Source organism: Eublepharis macularius, chromosome 17, assembly GCF_028583425.1.
Source record: "Eublepharis macularius isolate TG4126 chromosome 17, MPM_Emac_v1.0, whole genome shotgun sequence".
Taxonomy (NCBI): Eukaryota; Metazoa; Chordata; class Lepidosauria; order Squamata; family Eublepharidae; genus Eublepharis; species Eublepharis macularius.
The window spans coordinates 1,816,767-1,834,496 of NC_072806.1; the positions used below are offsets into that span (position 1 = coordinate 1,816,767).

General features: G+C 53.2%; 1 protein-coding gene across 2 annotated transcripts in view; it reads left to right on the forward strand.

Moving 5' to 3' along the window:
- The first annotated feature begins 3,954 nt into the window (after window positions 1–3,954).
- The window catches only part of PAX7 (paired box 7), a 131,620-nt gene continuing 117,844 nt past the window's right edge, over window positions 3,955–17,730 (forward strand). The window contains exons 1-4 of one of the 2 annotated variants that reach the window (XM_055001457.1): window positions 3,955–4,039; window positions 7,165–7,400; window positions 8,164–8,293; window positions 11,657–11,791. In XM_055001457.1, the coding sequence (XP_054857432.1) occupies window positions 3,955–4,039; window positions 7,165–7,400; window positions 8,164–8,293; window positions 11,657–11,791 (586 nt within the window). The remainder of the gene's footprint in view (window positions 4,040–7,164; window positions 7,401–8,163; window positions 8,294–11,656; window positions 11,792–17,730) is intronic. The other variant, XM_055001458.1, reaches the window with a different exon arrangement.

Below are 17,730 nucleotides of genomic sequence, written 5' to 3' on the forward strand. Positions count from 1 at the left end.
TGGGGGGGGGACTTTTAATTAGCAGCAACGACCTTTCCGTTCTTGTCCCCCTGATCAACTGTCTCGATCAGTCGCTGTGATTTCCACTGATCTCCAGCGGGGTCTCTTTGAAATTCTTCGGGGTTTGTGAAATTGCGCCTCGTGCCCGTTTGTCAACTTTGCCTCTCCTCCTCCGCCCCTTTTTCTCGCTCACAAAAATGGGAAAGCTTCTAATTGAACTGCAGCTGCCCGTCGAGACTGACAGAGACCTCGCACCCTACACACACACACTCACACACCCGCTAGAAGATCTCAGCAACGAGAAATTGCTCGGAAAGTGCTAATGAGGTCCACTGGTTGTGTTTTCTCCTTTGGAACATCGCAAAACGAACTCTGCGCTTCTATTTTGGGGGTCCCAAGAATCACGTTGACAGTATCACTAGAGGGGAGTCCAGGCACTTCGAGTGCAACATCCCCTAAATAAGGGAAGCGACTAGTTTTATGTTGTTTAATGTATCAGCCTGAGAACGGTTTCTGCTCTCTTCCAGCTTTTTTTCAACTTTGTATTGGATCTCTGCTGGTTAGAAGTCCATGCAAATGTGTATTTATAGATCCTATTATGTCTATTGAAATGTCCTTGAAATTGACTGTAGTAACTCACGTTGTGTAATCCACCTTGAGTCTCAGTGAGAAAGGCGGGGCATAAATTAGTTGGATGGATGGATGGATGGATGGATGGATGGATGGATGGATGGATGGATGGATGGATGGATGGATATTTTGTTCCACTTATATCCCGCACGTCCTGCAAGAGGGCTCAGGGCGGCTTCCAACAAGAATATACAATTAAAAACATACATTCAAATCTCATAATCATATAAATCAGACAACATGAAATAGATAGACAGGTAACATGAAATGGATGGATGGACGGACAGATAGACGGATGGAGCTCCCAAGCCCCCTAGATGTGGTCCGAGGTGTCAGGTGGGTGGGGAGGGTCCACGCACTTTCTAATGTTGCCCCCAATCTTTGTTGACTCTTTCAAGGAAAGGAATCTGATTATTTCTTGCAATAAAGCCATAAGGCCACGCCTCTCCATCCCCAAGAATGTTTGTGACTTCTTGTTTCCTCCCCTACAAAAATCTTCTTGGGGGGGGGCGTTTGGAAACGCACGAAGTTAGGACCCATGAACGCTCCTGGTTATTTCCACCTCCCCCGTGAATAAATAGGTGTCGGATAAGTATTGTGGCAGAGTAGAAATTATTTGCACAGCAGATAAAGAATCACAGACACGTGTGTGTTCAGCTTCTCGAATAAATGCTTACTACATATAGGGGGAAATAGGGTACATTGGAGATAAAAGAAAGAATAGCTACTTCGCTCCTACATCCTTATATCCTGATAATTTAAAGGTAAGGTCGAACTAACTGGAGAGCAATTGGGGTCCTGAGTAAAGGAAAGAATGTCAATTGCCCCCCAATAAACCTGGTCAGCCAATAATCAATCCTAGATTTGTTCATTAAGCATGCAACTCCCCTTTTGCCCTGGCCGGTAGAACAACTAGACATCTAACTGGTCTCATGCAAACTAGTTGTCTCTAAGAAACACAAACAAATTAACTCGTTGTGACTGAAGAGAATGACACTTGTAAAAATCCCAACAATAGGAAGGAGTTAGCACTAAATCGCCTTTAGGTTAGTAGAGAAAAATGAAAGGTTTTGGGCTTCCACGGATCCGGAGGGGGGGGGGGGCGTTGCTAAAGTTTTTCCCCAGGGTTAAGGCTTTCAAAAACCGAGCCGGGATGAATCGCGAGGGATCCGCGCGCCTCTGCGCCCACTGGGCAACCAGGTCTGCGCCACCCCTGTCAAACTCCGGGGTGGGGCAGCAGCTGCGGCCCGCTGTCGGGGTCCTGGGTTTGAGAGGCGGCCGCTTGAAGGAGGCCCGCGTGGCCCGGGAGAACGTGGACGAAACTGACAAACGCCAGGACGAAATTGACCAGCAGGCCAGGGTGCCTTGACCGCGGAAAACTGGTTCAGTGCCACTTTTTCTGGCAAGAGACAACCGGCGGCCTTCTGGCTTGACAAGCGCCCGGAACTCTGTTTCATGAAATGGGTCCTCGACCCTCAGGCTGCCCCGAGAATGAGGTGGTCAGAGACGAAATAGCGCCGACGCAACGCAAGAGGGCTTGCTTCGCCCGCTGGGATCCCGCGCCGGCTCGCTAGGAAGCAAGTTTCTCTGCGTTCCGCGGGGCTTACTTTCGAGTCAGCGTGCAGACGGGATCGGGCTACGCCCCTCAGGCTGCAGCCCTACGCTTTAGAAGGAAGGAAGGCCGACTGGGCACGTTGAGACTTAAACCAGAGAAGACCCGGGCTGCGCGCTCTCGACGCCTGGCTGGTAAGAGCCGGGCTTACCTTCCAGTAAGGAAGAGTCAGAGCTACGGCTGGTTCAGGTGCTGGGGAAATCTTTCGAAGGGCGGGGAGGGGGTTTAAAGGCACCTCTGGAAGAATTACTGCTGTCCGGCCGGCTTTTAATCACTGCAGGATTTTTTTTTAATTCGGAAGTCATTTCAACTAGATTTGCTGCCGAGCAAGTAAGATCCTGAGGCACGTCTACTCACAAGGAAGTCCTACGGGATTCCCCAAGGTTTGTGGGGATGAGTACATGGCCTTGCGAACTGAGATTTGGGTCCAGGGGCACCTAAGACTATGTTTGCTAGGGAGCTTTCAATCCCTCGCTCCGGAGCGGGATCTTTTCTCCAGGTGTGTGTGGGGGGGGGGCTGATGGGAAGAACTGAAACACCTGTGGAAGTTGCGAAGGAGCCAGGTTGCCAGGAAACGTGGGAGGGAGAAAAACGTAAGGGCGTCCCCTGGGAGTCCAGCATTTTCCTTTCCAGTATGTCTATATGATATTGTCGGGGTGCGTGTGCCCCCCCCAGCCCTTTATTTTCAAACTTAGCTTAGGGACCTACTTGTCTCTCTCGCTCGCTCTCCCCCCCCCCCCCCCACTGACTGGAAAACAAGTTGCCCATTTTTGGAGAAGAAGTGAAAGACTTCAGGGGCTGGCATCTAACCTCTGAGGAAATATCAACTCCCGAAGTCGAGGAGAAGCGGGATTCGAGCCGGGGAGGGGGCGCGCTCGGACGCCCCGCAAGTGAGGCCCGACCCTTTGGGAGGGGAAGGGGCAGAACTTCCCCCTCCCGGGCCAACTTCGGCAAAGTTTCCTTGCAAGTCCCCCCACCGCCTCTGTGGCGCCCCCGGGGAAAGGTTCCTCCCGCCGGCCGGGAGAGACCCCCGCCGAAACCATCAGCCTCAAAATCCTGCCCAGACGGGCGCGCCGGCGGGGACGCGCCCGGCGCGCGTGAGAGCACCTCTCGCCATTGGCTCGGGCGCGCGGGAGTCGGCGCTCCCTCGCCCGCGCCCCTGATTAAAAGGGAGGCGGCGAGAGGCGCTGCGGAGCCTATCAGCGGCCTGCGGGCGCTCCGCTCTCGCTCCCGCTGCGCCAAAGTTCGGCGCGGCTTCGCAACTTCCAGCCCTTCCTATCAGCGCAGCCATCAGCCCCCGCCCTCCCGCCGCCCCCCCCCCCGGCGACACACGCACACAAAACACGCGCGAGGGGGGCCCGCCGCCGTCCGCCGACCAAGCCCGGCCCAAGGCGCGCCTCGGCTCGCCCCACTCTCCGCCCGGCCTTCCTGCAGGGCGCCCGCTCCCTTCCCGCGGGTCGCTTCCAGCCCCCCCGCCCGCCCGCCCGGCCGGCCCGCATCGTGGTGCTTCGGGGGGCGGCCGAGAGGCGCCTTCCCGGCTCCCTCCAAGGCGGGCAGCGCCTCCAGCGGGCCCCTCCCGCCTGCCTGCGCCCCGGAGCCGGGCTTCGGACCGGGGCTGCGCTCGGACTCGGCTTTCTTCGGCGGGGAGTTCCCGAGACCTGCCCCCCGCCGCCCCACCCCTCCCGGTCCGCCCCAGCAGCCGCGAGCGGAGCATGGCTGCGCTGCCCGGGACCGTCCCGAGGATGATGCGCCCGGCGCCCGGCCAGAACTACCCGCGCACCGGATTCCCTCTCGAAGGTAGGTCGCCTCCCGTCCCTTCACGTGCTCGGCGCGCTCGGGGAGCCCCGAAAAGGAAAAGGTGCCTGGCGCTGGAATGCGCCGCCCGGGGCCGCTCCGGACCCTGCGCCTGTCGGGAACGCCGAAGCCGAGGCGCATTTTCTTTCCCCGACCGGTTTTCCAAAACTGATGCACCGGGCTTAAAATCAGCCGGAGGCTGCGATCCTGTGCACGTTTAGTGGGGAGGTAAATACACGGGCTGCCGGCAGATAACTACAGCTTGACTCTTGCTCAACTTGGAGGGAAATCTTACTGGACAGAGTGGGACTTTCTGCCGTGTGCAGGCGCATAGGGCAGGGCTACCTACTCGTAGGCTTTGGGCTGTAAATTTTTCCTCTCCCAAATTCGAAATATCTGCTTCCCATAATTAATTTCCAAAATGCCCATCATCACTAGTATGGGAAGGGGGTTGTGTGTGCTTTTGTCACAACCAGCTTTTGGAACACCTAACTTTTCCGGCTTCCCTTTTCCCTCCTGGGGGGAATCTCCTCTTCCCCTCCCTCTCCCCACCCGGTCCCGTCTTGAAAAAGAAGGAAACTGACCCGCTGCAGCTGTGTGCAATGGGGGGGGGGTGCGACGTTTCACAGCCTTCTGAGTTCCCACTCCACTCGATGGTCTTTTTTCCTCTTCAAAAATAAATACAGAAACTCGGAGAGGAGCTTTCCTCCCCCGCCCCGCACTATTTCTCGCTGTGAAACCAGGGCTGCAGCCAAACCCCGATTAAACAAACTGGGCTCCCCTCTCTGCATTTATTAAAGCAAAGCGTTTTCATCCCCGGCGTGCTCAAGTGGCCGGGCTGGAGGAGAGGCGGGCGGAGGGCAGCAAGAGACCCACGCAGGCTGCGAAAACACACACGCCGCGGGGATTTGGGTGAAGTGGCTCCTTTCTGTGGCAAATGAAGTACGCCAGACTGTTCGGGGGAAGAGGGATCAAAGGATTACCAAAATATTTGCACAACATGACTTGGAATAATGCACAGGCGGCGCCGGCGCCGGGCTGCAGCGCCTGGCCACTCCAGAAAGGCCCACTCGAGGGAGCGCCGCGCTAATGACACCCGCAGCCGGATGACTCCGAATTAGCGGCGCGTGATTTTTGAGGAAATGGCCAGGCAGGGCTGGGAGGGAATTTGCGCGCCGGGGCGGTGGGGGGTCAGCTCGCCCCTCCGTTCCCTTCTGCTTCTTTCTCCTCTGATCCCGCCAATTCCCACCCACCCGTGCCGAGGGTGATTGTGAAATTCTCTCTCTGGGCAAGATGTGCAATGCAAAAATAATAAGCTGGGGGGTCGGGTGGGGTGGGGTGGGGTGGGGTGGACCCGTTTGGAAACAAAAACAACATTCCCGTAGCAGCCCCCGCGCCGCCGCTTTGGAGGCATCTCTCGGTCTGCTTCAGAAGTAAACGGACCACGTCTTCGGGAACGGAGGTTTTCGACTTTCCGTGTTGCTGCCAATTTAAAGAAAACGATTTCAGGGTTTGCTCGGAATTCTTTGCATCGGCGGCTTTGCCCTCTCCAAGAAACTTTTCTTTCCAAACGGGATTCGGGCCTCGGGGGGTTTCTCGGCCTCTCCGCTCTGGATTCGGTGGGGGGAGAAATTGCCAACAGGCGGCTTCCCCAGCCGGATCCCTCGGAGGGTGGGCGGGGGGCGTCTGTCCAAAGCAGGCCCGGAGGTGGGGGTCCAGGCTTTCCGTTCTGTTTTTTTCCCCTGGAAGATGGAGGCCCAAAACTTGCCGAGATATAGACCGGGACAGCTGCGGAGCAAACGCGGCCAGATGTAGCGCTGGGCATGGTTGGAAAGGCGCCGAGGGGAAAATTGACCATACACACACACACACATATATATATGTTATGTGTGTGTGTATATATATATATATTGGGGTTAGGAGGAGGCGAAGGGGGGCAGGGCAGTTGGCCGCAGTTAGAGGAGTTCAGGTGGAGCGAATCCAGATAACAGCCTCCAGAAAGCCGCCAAAAGACGCCCGCAAAGGCCTTGACACCGTCCGGGTGACTCCGGCCCGCCCGTATTTTCTGGGGAATAAGTTCAGTCGGTCCCAGCAGGGCTTGCTTCCGGAAAAACCGCCTAGAATTGGCCTGCAAGGGTCTGGTTCTAGACATGCTCCCTCGAAAGCCAGATCCGTTGTGCTGAACGAAGTTTACTCCCCGGTAAAGTCCCGAAGCCTACCTAGAAAAATGTCTCTTTGTAGGGGACTGGAGTATTATCCGGTCCCCCCCAAGTTCTCCAAGTTCTTTATTCCCCCCCCCCCCGCTAAGGCTGCGCTGCAGAGAGACCCATTGGCCGCCGTGGCTCTCCTCCAAGGAAGCGGGCCTGGGATCCAGCTGGGATCCCAAACGCGGCTTCCGAAGCGGCCTCATTCCTCGCAAGAAGCGTCCAAAAGCGAGGAGAGCCTTTGCCCCGGCCTGTTGCCAGGCCCAGCTGGCTGCCGCTGCCATTCATGGCACCGTTAAGCGGAAGTCTCGGGGCTTTCCCCCGGCAAAGAAGCTGGCCCTTCCGCAGATCTTGTGGGACGCGATTCCACCGCGGCAACGGAGAGAGGATTCCGTCGCCCGCTGGAGCCTTCTGCCGACGCGGGCCGTAGATTCGGCCCACGGCGGGGAGAGACTTAAACGCACCTCGGGATTCCTCTGGACGGGGGGGGGGGGGCTGCAACTCTCCCGGCGATTTCTTCACGGGGAATTTCAGCGGAGAAGGGGGGGGGGCTTTCCTCCGGGTAAATACGGGCAGGCTCCCGACCAGGCAGGTCCCTAAATGAACCCATATCCGCTCCAATAGTTGGCCGAGCCCGACCAGCTGCCTCTTTCCGTGGAAGTAAAGCCCCGCTGCCTGGGGTGTCCGAAGGCGGAAGCCTCCCCAGTGCCGCCAGCCTTGCTCCCGGGGAGCGCGTAAGCGGGGGCGGGGGCGGGGGAGCCAGCAGGGACTCCGAATTAAGCCCAAGAGGATCCGCTCCGGAGTTGTCAGACGCGGGTTCTCCGGCGAGGGCAATCCTGCGCTCTTGGGGCGCCAGGGTAGCGGGCGGGGGCCGCGCCGGGGTCGGGACGGAGTGCTGACGCTTGCCCGGCTTCTCTCCCGCAGTCTCCACGCCCCTGGGCCAAGGCCGGGTCAACCAGCTCGGGGGGGTCTTCATCAACGGGCGGCCCCTGCCCAACCACATCCGCCACAAGATCGTGGAGATGGCCCACCACGGCATCCGGCCCTGCGTCATCTCCCGGCAGCTGCGCGTCTCCCACGGGTGCGTCTCCAAGATCCTTTGCCGCTACCAGGAGACGGGCTCGATCCGCCCCGGGGCCATCGGAGGCAGCAAGCCCAGGGTGAGTGAGCGGGCCGGTGGGGGGTGGGGGGGCGTCTCGCCCGGAGCCAGGCGGCCCTGTGTGCGCTCTCGCCCTCGGGAACAGGAAGCGCCGGCAGAGGCCAACCTAGGGCACATTTACAGGCGAGGAAACCCAATGGAATATAGCCCCGCTTACTTTTCCTTAAGCGGGACAAGTGGGGGTGGGGGGGTGCGGAGTTCGGAAACCTGCCCAGGAACGAAGCTGCGCCGACTTCGTCCACACTGCGGGCTGCTCCGGCTTAGCCCCGGTCCCTTCCAAACGGGAACTGGGCGGTATCGATAAGGAGTTCGTCTCCTGCCTCTAAAAAGGATCGAAGCAAAGAGAGAGGAAACACGGGCCACGGGATTCTATACAAGTTTGCTCGGAAGTAAATCCCATTTAGGTCTCTGGGGCTTATTCCCCCGTACATATGAATCTAGAGCCGAAATTCTTCTTCCGCAGCAGAGGGAAATGGCTGTGTCCAGTGGGGCTTACTCGCCCGCAACTGTGGACATACTTTTCGCCGGGCGCCTAGGCTTCCTTCTCTGCAGTTTCTCCTGCTAGGTGGGCGGGCTGTGCTTGTAACCTTTGGGGGAAGTCAGAATAGGGGATGCGTGAAGGATCTGTAGGGACGCGCAAGAGCCGACTTGAAGACCTAACTTGGAAAACGTTTAAAATTAAAAGTGGATTTCTCTCTCTCCCTCCTGCACCCTCACCTTCCTCCTCCTCCTCCTCTTCCTCAATCTCCCGTTGGTCCCAAAAGCAGGTCGCGACTCCCGACGTGGAGAAAAAAATTGAAGAATATAAGCGCGAAAATCCAGGCATGTTCAGCTGGGAGATCCGGGACCGGCTCCTCAAAGACGGCCACTGCGACCGGAGTACAGTCCCTTCAGGTGAGGAGACAGCTTGGCCAGCCACTGCGGGGGGAGGTGGGGATCCCCTAGAAACCAGAAAAAACAGAAATCCCCTAAAAAACAGAAATCTGAGCAGCCCCTCTGGACACCCAAAACGGGCTTCCGGGCTAGAAGAGAGAGCTTTTCCCCTGGCAAAAGGCCCCCCTCGCCCCCAATCCTCTATAGTCTCCCCCTGCCCCACACCAAGTATTCTATGAAACTAAAAAACCCGCATAGTCCTACACGTAAGGAGACTGCCCAGAGTTCCTTCCTTAACCAATGCTCAGAAATCTAGGAGAAGGCTAGGCCTTTTCGCCTCAATAGCCTAGCGTTCTACCTGCAGGGGTATTGTAACAAGATATCTGGGGAATGTTCAGTTACGCGTCCCCTGCTCTGCAGGCGGAAACGGTTCCGTCCAGAAACAAGGGGCCGTTCTCGCAACTGCTCCTTGACAGCAACACTGAGCGGGCTAGCGGCCCTTTGCCTTCCTCTGGCCGGGCTTCACTATCTGCAGACCGGGAATTGAATAATGGAGAGAAAGTAAGGTGAAGTGAAGGCTAGCTAAGTCAAAGTGGAACAGTTTGGCAATTATACATATATGAAGACATTTGCCCAGTGCTGTACTCGCCTACTGATTTCAGGCTGGGGCTTGCTAATCCAGTGAAAGAGACCATTTTTGCCTTGCTCCGGAGGATATTCGTGTTGCCGAATCAAGTTTCAAGAATGCACCAACTTTAGGGTGTCACAGAACCCTGCAGCAGGTTCCTGAGAAATTCTAAAGCTTGCCTTGCTGGATTTTCTCAGCTTTCAGAATGCAGGGTTTCGTGGATCGGATAAAATGCACCTGAATTGTTGTGTGCCCCTCTGCCTCTCTTGTTTTCCCTTGGCATATGTGGATGACGGCAGGGGCAGGGGGATGCTTAAATATGGAAACAAGAAAATATTTTACTTTGGTCAGAAAATGGATTGAAGTCAGTATTTAAACGGGTCCTTTGGGCTAAGGAGAGGAAGACCTAAGAATTAGAAGGCGAGAATTTACCTCCTAGGGGAAGAGGGACACAAACCATAGCAAGCCCACCAATTTCATTGGGACTCATTTAAACATGTTGAACGCAAACTGACTCAGTTACGGGGCAATCGACATCAGGCTGGTAGGATAACCTGAAAACTGGCACCCTTCATTTTAAACGCCTGGTTCGTCCAGAAGCAACTAACTGTAAAAAAAGACCCCTTGGTCTCTGTTTCTGTGGAACTGATATTGCGGCGGGGAAGAATTTGACTGCTTTGGGTAAAACCCGGACAAAAAAACTAGCATCTTTCAGCGCGTGCATGCCCCGCAGGAATAAACAGCCCAAAATGTTCTTGAAAGGAATAATTATGAACCGCAAGTTAAACACCAAGAGAGGGTCCGAGCGCCTTCTAATAGCTGAGTTTGGCGTTGTAGGGGATTCTGCCCATGCATTAATGGGACTTCGGGGTCAGTCGAGTTGGGGGGCTTTGAGGGTGCATTTTATCAGAAGCCTCCTGATGAGGTGGGAGGGGGAGGCGTTGCAGGCAGGGAAAACAGATGATCTGGGAACCTGAGGTCTGTATGTAGGCAGCAGTGGGATACAGGTGGCCTCCCTGCCCACACCGGAGGAGGGCGGAGCCTTTGCCTCTGGTAGGGAGCCTGGGCGCAGCTAGGCCAGAACCAATTGGGGCTGAAGGTCCAGCACAATGAAGTGGTAGAGTCCTGGAGTAGTAACAGTACCGCCGCAGGTGGAAGAGGCAGTTTGGGAAATCTCCCCTCTATTAAAAGCCCCGTGCGAGTAAAAATCTAGCAGATTAGGAGGACGCAGCCTAGCCCAGTCCCTCCTCCGTTACTCTAGCTTTGTACTCGCAAGGGGGCTATTTTTACCTGGGGGGGGGTCAAGTGCCCCACCCCATTTTCGTTTCAAAGCGATGCTCTTCTTTGTCCCTGGCTGACTGAAAAGCAGGATAATTAGGTAGTCAAAGGGGGTGGGTTACTTCGCACTACAGGTGGGAAAACACTTTTTTAAGTGTTCTCCTGAAAATATTTGTAAGTAGAAAGCAAGTACATCAAGGACCAGCCTTTCTCCTAACTTGCTACCTGTGTATGGGGGCGGCGGAGGGGGGGGGTACTTCTGCCGTCTCATTCTGCCTCCTGTGTGAACGCAGAGCAAAGGCCGGGCGAAAGCTCCCTAGCCGGAGATGCGGCTTAAGAAGACTCGGAGTCGGTTGGTTAAAGGGTGGTGGGGGGTGTCTTGTCCCCTTGAAGAGACCTTTGGAGCTGGAGCCTCTTTGCTGGGAAGGAAGCGTAGCTGAGATCGGTAAAAGAGCTAGATCCGGGTCCAATTGCACCGTAAAGACCGTCTAAATTTCCAAGATTCGAGCTTTCGAGAGTCAAAGCGCTCTTCCTCAGATACCCGGATGTTGCTCTTCCGTGCAGACCAACGCTGCTACTCGCCTGAAAGCAGTAAAGCTGACTTGCAGGTTGAGAGATCGGTGGTCGACTGACAAAATAAACAGAAGGCAGGGTGCACCCGGTCCCAATGAAATCAGCGGGGTCTTCAATATATAGTTAGCCACCACAGAATCCAAGGGGTCTTTTACTCCACCTGACTTTCTCTCTAGAATATACCCCAAGAGTGTCTTTCTATTGCCATCCTGAAAGACAAAGTGGGGAGGAATTAAAGATGGGGTCTGGTTTTAATGGGGAATGGAATGGCATGCGCTATGAGCCTTTGAGCTTCCTGGTTCGACTTAGTTCAGTGTGCTTTACTATAAAGATGGTAAAGAGTCCAGTAGCACCTTTAAGACTAACCAACTTTATAGTAGCATAAGCTTTTGAGAACCACAGCTCTCTTCATCAGATGCATCTGACGAAGAGAGCTGTGGTTCTCGAAAGCTTATGCTACAATAAAGTTAGTTAGTCTTAAAGGTGCTACTGGACTCTCTACTACTTTGCGATTACAGACTAACATGGCTAACTCCTCTGGACCTAGAAAAATAAAGAGTGCAAAGAGAGGCAGTGATGAAGGTAGGGAAATCTGGGGGGGGGGGGGAGGGTGTTAAAAGAGATATTCAGACCATATGTAAAAGTTGCCTATTGCCTTTGCATAGGGGTGAGGAGTGGTGAGTTTCATATGCTTTCCACCTAACCTACCTCTCAGGGTGGTTGTTAAGAGGACAAAACAGGAGAGGTGGAGGGTGAGAACTGCAAAGAAAGGTGGGGTATCAATGAGAGAGGAAGCAAGAGGCTTCCATGGAGAGGTACCTGGGAGGGACCCCTGGCCTGCGCTTCTCCCCTGCCGCTCTTCCAAACCAGCTTATATTCTCTTCTTCTGTCTTTGGCTGTCTGAGGTTTAGTGAGTTCAATCAGCCGTGTGCTCCGAATCAAGTTCGGGAAGAAGGAGGAGGAGGAAGATTGCGACAAGAAAGAGGAGGATGGCGAGAAGAAAGCCAAGCACAGCATCGACGGCATCCTGGGAGATAAAGGTAGGGGCCCAGCGAGGCTCCCCTCTCCTCCTAAAGAATTGGACCCCCTCCCCAGCAGACCTACTTCCTCCTAAACTCTGAGGGCGTACTTCTGCTTGGGGAGTCGCTGGTAGTTTCCTTCTATGGTGCGTTGGTAACTTTCTTTTGTTCTTTTTTTATCCACAAAGTAATGTTCAGATGGGTGAAATTAAATCGAGAACAGGGCCTGGCCTCGGCAGCAGCCTGCCCTAGTTTCTGAGATAACCCTTCGGGAAATAATTCTGCATCTTAACGTAAATTCAAAAGAGTTGGGTCTCTTTTAAAAGAATCTTATGAAGTATGTGTGGAAGAGAGAAATGCTAGTGTGGTGTCATGCAATCTCCTTTTAGAGTCTTGCAAGAATAAGTTTCTCTGGGATGCTGTGCTAGAGAGGCTGTGCGTTTGTGTATATGTGTGGACTGCATGCCAAATAAATCTGTGGGTATCCAAATTCTGCAATCTGTGTAAATTAAGTACATTTGCTTCAATATACTTTACATAATGTATTTTGGTTTTGCTTATGGGTGGGGGAGAAGGACACCAAAGTCAAACCCGGCACTGAATATTTTACTCAGCTGTCCCCTTCTGGCTTTTAAGATTTTTAGGAGATATTACCCACTTTTTAAAAAGTATATCTTTGCAATTAGAAGGGCTATCCATGAGCTTTTCTTTTTAAAAGCCAGGTGCTCTGGAATCCAGATTCCACACCCATATCCTGTTTTTATCTAGTCTTGCAAAATCTGGCATGTTGGATATACACTTTTCAGATAATTCCATGTGAGCCTCCAAATTAGCAAAATAAGCCAAGAGTCCAGTGGTATCTTAAAACAGTTGACACTACAGTCCTGTTGTAGATTTTTCAGATACTCTGGCTTGAACTATAACTTTGAATTAAAAACACAGAACCTTTCTTTGTTGTTGAAAATTGGGACTTATGACCAAAGTACATGAAACAAGCTTTGGAGATGCACAGAACTCTGTTGCGGTTGGGGCGGGGGATGCCATGTTGCTGCAGAAGGCTGGGAACACAGGCCTCTGTTCCTTCCCTGGCTGTAAGTCATTGTAGTAATTTTTAATCTGGTCAACCCCTTTGGGTTTTCTTGAGCAAATTTTAAAATGAATAGAGAATCAAACAGAAGTGCTCTTTAAATCAAGTGTAACCCTGTTTCGCCAGGAGCAATGTCAATTTTTCACTGTCTGAAAATAACATTGCGCGTGTGAAGTTTTCCATTCAGATATGATGTGCTGCTCTTTAAGATATTCTAGGGTGTTTGCCAACGTAACTTCTATATGTTTTTTACTATCTGAAAGACTATCGTAAAGTATCTCAGGATATCTAAAGAAATGTGATTTAAAGGACTCTTTTTTTTTAAAAAAAAAAGCTGCTTAAGTTAGCGGAGGGGGCGGAGGGCAGAATGATCCAGGGCGCTTTCCCTTTCATTTTTCACACACCCCCAGTATTAAAAAGAAAAATTGCAGGAGACACAAATTGTCTCCCAGAGGGGTGTCTCTTTCCCTTTTCAAAGCTTGATTGATCTTTGAAGACAAATCTTGAACGTTGGGGGTGTTAATAAAATTAGACGACTGGTTGGAGAGGAGTAGGGGGGGGGGGCTGGCTTGGGGGTGGGAAGTGCTAATGTGTTACCTGTATAGCATGAATCCTTTGATTTGTGCTGAGGGCGCCCGAGACTGTGCTGAAACTCCGCCAGAGAGGCACAAACACTTGAAGACTTGGCTTGAAAACGGGAGTCACTCACTCCGGATCAGTTATTTGCAGGGACTTGCGGGGGGGGGGGGGAGGCTGGTTCCTAAACGAGTTGGTTAAACCGACCACTTTCCCTTTGCCTGCTGGTGGTTTCTAAGCGGTCCCCTGAAACCTCGTTTGACAATTGACTGATGGGGGACCTCACTTTCAATTATCCTTCGCGCTCTGGGACGTGGGGGGGAGGGGAGGGCAGAGAGATGAGTTCAGCCGGGAAGAGATTCCCCCGCTGTTTTTATTTATTTATTTATTTGGGGGGGGATCAGAACATCTTTGTCTTTGAAATATGTTTTTGAAAGCTTTCTAGCAGTCGATGGGGAGGCGGTTTGGAGAGAGCTCGAAACCTTATTGAAACCCATCCACCCGCCTCTCTTTGTACTTGTTTGGGAGGGGGCGGTAAGAAAGCAGAAAAGTTTGATGATCTTGTATTTGTGATACTTTTGATAAACTTCTGGTTTTTTAAAAAATCACATATCCTACCCCACAATGGGGAGAAATTATAATGTGTGGGTTTCTTTGGTGTGTGTGGAGGAGAGCAGAAATGTGAGCTCGACCGCGGGGGGGGCGGGGGAGATTCTGAACCTCAAAGCAGCAGAAGCCGGGAATTGATGGGGGGGGGGGTTTGTCTGAGCATCAAGTTGGGAGGGGGGGTTCAGGTCTTGTCGATTTCAGCCGCTGCGGGTTTTTCCACTGTTGGGGTGGGGTGGGGGTCACTCATTGGAACTGGTAGTGAATTCTTTATGCAGGGAAAGCAATGAGTAGGGTGGGACCCGGGGTGATAAAGATGCGGAGAAGTACAGAAAAAACGGTCTTTTGCTTAATTCCTGTCCCATCTCTAAAAAAAAGCTTTTAAAAAAACTTTCCAAAATATCCCGGTGGAAGAGAACGGGAATTTGCTCTCGGCACCGGGCGCACTCCCTTGCCCGTAATTGACACCGATCGGGTTTACTTCCGAGTAAGTGGAGGTTAGAGGAGTTCAGTTTGTGTTAATCTCCATCGGAGAGGGAAGGGAGAAATAAATACCGTTGTCTCCTCTTTGTGAGGGGGAGGGTCGTGTGCCCCCCCCCCCTTTAGTTTAGCAGCAGGCTGTTTCGACTGGCCGCCGGGCTAAACTGGAGAGCCGCGTGTTGCGCTCCCACCAAACCAGCGGGCGATTCTCGGGGACAGCGGCGGGTTTCGGAGGAGGAGGGAAACCGAGCCGAGCTGCGCGCTGGAAGCCGGGACTCACCTTTAACGGCTCTTCGGCCTTCCAGATTTCGTGAAAAATTGTGTGTTTTTGGGGGGGGGGAGTGGAATTGCCCTGCGTTTTCAAATTCCTTTTAAAAAGCCAGCCCCGCGAAGGTGGGTCTCCCTTGGCAAGACTGCGGCGCTGCGACGTTACCTTGCAAAGTCTGACTGAGGCCCGGGACAAAAGGCGCCGTTTCGCTCTGCTCCTCTCCTTTTTCTGTTAACCTTGGCGATGAACTTCGGTTTACAAAGATTTCTCCAAGGCTATTGAAGCCTGACCACAAAAGCAAACACTTTTTTCCAAGGGAGAGGACGCTTTATTTTCCCCTTAACGCGCCCCCCCCCCGAACCCTCTCTCTTTTTCCCCCTCAAAGAGAAGTTGGGGGGAAGGAGGGGCGCGATTGATTCTCATTCAGCATTTTAGCAAGAGAAGGGAGAGAGGGCTGCGGACAAAAAGGAAGCCGGGAAGAATACCAGATAAATAATTCAACGTGCCCCGCTGCTAGATAGTTTGTAATATTAGGCGACCGTCTGTTGGCAGCCGAAAGAAAGCGGGCGGGGGTTCAATTCGGATTGCTCCCGCGCAGTCGAAAATGGGCTCTTTTGTGTGGACAAAGGGACAGGCGTGTGTGTTTTAACCAGGTTGTGATTTTTAGGGAGGGGGAGTTCCTTTTTTAAAAGATGTTTGAGAAAATGTAGCTTGCAGGAGTTCGGCCGTCGAAGGGTTTTTAATTTCGCCTTCGGCGCAGGGAAAGGGCCTCTGCGCGTCTAGGGGGCCGAGCGCGTTGCGTTTTCGCAGCAGGAACCAAAGGGAATTTCCGCGTTTGGGCCGAGCTTCTGCCGCCTTGGGATCTTGGTCGATTTTTAAAGACATTTTGATTTAAAAGAAATGAGTTTTCAGCTCCTCAGGTTCGAAAAAGCAGCGCACTTCGATGTAACAAAGAGCTGCCTGTGAAAACTGGAACAGAAAAATGGGGGAAGAGAAGCGGCCAGTTTAGGCTGTGCCAGAGCTGAAAATCTGACCGCTAAAGGTTTCCTTTACTCGAAAGAAAATCCCTATTCGTTGTCATGAACACTCCCAGAAAAAGCGCTTTCTGGGTAGTGGCTTTTTGAGACTCCTGCCTGTTTTCCCTCTCCGGAGTTATGTTTTACTCGCGAGTAAATGGGATAAGTGGTGCTTCTTCGCCAGTAAACGTGTCCCGTCCTTTTTTGTGACATTTGGCCTTCGCTATGTGTTTTAAACCCCGATTAACGCTCAGATCCGAGTTTACTCTGGAGTAAAATCTCAATGGCTTGCTTAGGCCTCTTTCTAACTTCCCTTTTTTTTAAAAAAACGGCCCGTTTCTTTCCAGCAGATTTTAAACCTTTCCAGCGCGCATGCAAAATTCCAAAAAGGCGAATTTGAAGGGGAGGGGGAAGCTGGATTCTGTTGGGGGGGAGGACTTCTCCGCGGCTCCGGCCCAAACAAACCGACCGGTTTCCCCCCCCCCCCCTTCTAACTGCCGGCTGGATTGCTTTTTTAAAACGCTCCAATCCGCAGATCTTTCGTTCAAACCTGTCGATTTTTTAATTGCCCTCGTTAAAGTTACTAATGGCTCGGCTTGTTAGGCATTCTCGAGTATCTTGCTCCCCCCTCCCTCCTCCGTATCCGTCTGTCTTTTTTTAAAGATGACATATTTAAGGTGGCTCATTTACTCGAGAGTAATGTCATGCCCTTCGACTTCAGCGGCACGCACAATAGAATATGTAGGGTCAGGCTGTAGGATGGAGACCGACCCGATTTTCAGGGTCTAAGGTTCCCGGAGTGCGAGCTCCTGTCTTCGGATAGGATCGGGCTGTAAAGGGGGGGGGGGCTCATTTGCAGTCGGAATAGGCAAATCTTTGCTCTGAATTAAATCTGGCTGTGCAGGGCTGAGTTTACACCGAGGTAAATGTGTACGGGATTACAGGAGCCCAGTCCACGCCTGTGCCCTCGGCAGCCGAAAAGGGGAGGAGGGCTCATTGGGGGGGGGGGGAGCTGGACTGTTCTCAAGTCGGACTGCCCAGGATTGCACTCGCCAGCCGAACTGGCTTTCCCTCCGCCGCCCCCACCTCACGGAAAGCCCCTCCAAACGTCCCCCTTTTCCTGCCAGAAAGCAGCTGCCACCTAAGACGTTTTTACCTGAGCGAAATCCGGAGTAGAACTCGTGGTGGGGCATTACCTCTGGGTAAACGGGCGGGCGATGGCGGCCCCACCTCCCTCTGGAAGTATCTGAGCCCTCACCACTCCCGCCGCCCCCCATCCCCAAGGGCTGCGACCAGGACCTCATTTACTCAAGAGCAACCTGGGCCTGTTAGAGGAGCGCGCTGGAAATTCGCTCGCTTTAAGGCAACACTGGACTCTTGAATGATGCGGGGCGGGGGGCGGGTTTAAGATCCATTTAACGGCACTGTAAAGCTTTTTATCCGGTGAATACATTCCCAGGGAACTCGGAGACGCTTAGTTCGAAGCAAAGACGAAAGATGTATTTATTCACAGGGAAAAGCCAGCCCAATTTATAGGACAAGCCAGGGGCCGTTTACTCAGAAGTAAAGCTCCAGTCCACTGCAAAGCCCAGAGAAACCTTTACGGGGAGTGAATTTAGGCCGTTAGTTTCGCCTGCTTGGCATTTGCTCACGTTTGGAATCACGGCGTAGAAGGGCCCTTATAATTAATTTTCATTTACTACAGGTTAACTCAGACTCCCGTGTTACCTTAAAAGCTGACGACTGCAGCAGCGTGCTGGGTTGCTGGTGGCCTTGCGGGGTTTGGCCTATATCGAGATGGCGAGACAAGGAAAGGGAAGCTTCAGGTGGGCGGCTGGGCGCGGGGGCTGCAGTAGAAGAGCCCTTCTTCGGGTCCGGGAGCACCGCAGAGGCCCACTGGATTTCCGGGAGAGGCGCTTTGGGGAGT